At 39.2% G+C, this 937-nt stretch overlaps 1 protein-coding gene across 1 annotated transcript in view; it reads left to right on the plus strand.

Moving 5' to 3' along the window:
* Positions 1-691, plus strand: part of LOC102769874 (olfactory receptor 6C2-like) — a 1067-nt gene extending 376 nt beyond the window's left edge. The window contains exon 2 of the mRNA XM_006759856.1: positions 8-691. Coding sequence (XP_006759919.1) covers positions 8-691 — 684 coding nt within the window. The remainder of the gene's footprint in view (positions 1-7) is intronic.
* The last annotated feature ends 246 nt before the right edge of the window (positions 692-937 follow it).

Genomic DNA, 937 nt, shown 5'->3' on the forward strand with positions numbered 1-937 from the left:
ATCAACTGGGGATAATACCATTAGCTATAATGCTTGTGTAAGCCAAATATTTTTTGTTATTTTATTTGGAGCAACAGAATTTTTTCTCCTGGCAGCCATGTCCTATGACCGCTATGTTGCTATCTGTAAACCGCTTCATTACATGGCCATCATGAACAATAGGGTATGTACCTTATTAATCCTCTGCTGTTGGCTGTCTGGCTTGATGATCATTCTCCCACCCCTTGGCTGGGGCCTCCATCTTGAATTCTGTGACTCCAATGCCATTGATCATTTTATCTGTGATACAGGTCCCCTCCTAAAGATCTCATGCTCAGATACATGGGTATCTGAACAAATGGTTATTGTTGTAGCTGTATTTGCTCTCATTATCACCCTCGTGTGTGTGTTTCTGTCCTACACATACATCATTCAGACAATTTTGAGATTCCCCTCTGTCCAACAAAGAAAAAAGGCCTTTTCTACGTGCTCGTCCCACATGATTGTGGTCTCCATCACCTATGGTAGCTGCATCTTCATCTACATCAAGCCCTCAGCAAAGGATGAGGTGGCCATAAATAAAGGTGTCTCAGTGCTCACTACTTCTGTGGCACCCTTGCTGAACCCCTTCATTTACACCCTGAGGAATAAGCAAGTGAAACAAGCTTTCAACGACTTTGTAAAAAGGATAATATTTCTCTCAACGAAATAGAAGTTTGGATGAGTCAGAGTAAAATGAAAGAAGAAAGTCTTCTAAATAGTTAACAGCTTCTAATTTATTTCATTGCTTTGTGCCTATAATTTATTCATAGTAGTCTTCTCAAAGGCATTATTACTGCATCTCACCTTAATCAAACTCCTTCTTCTTTCAAACCAAGCTCAAACATCATGTTTTTCTTCATTGTGTACCTATAAAATGTATTTCCAAGTAATTGAACTTGCCTCTATTTCTGACCTA

This window comes from Myotis davidii, unplaced genomic scaffold (genome assembly GCF_000327345.1).
Source record: "Myotis davidii unplaced genomic scaffold, ASM32734v1 scaffold297, whole genome shotgun sequence".
Lineage (NCBI taxonomy): Eukaryota > Metazoa > Chordata > Mammalia > Chiroptera > Vespertilionidae > Myotis > Myotis davidii.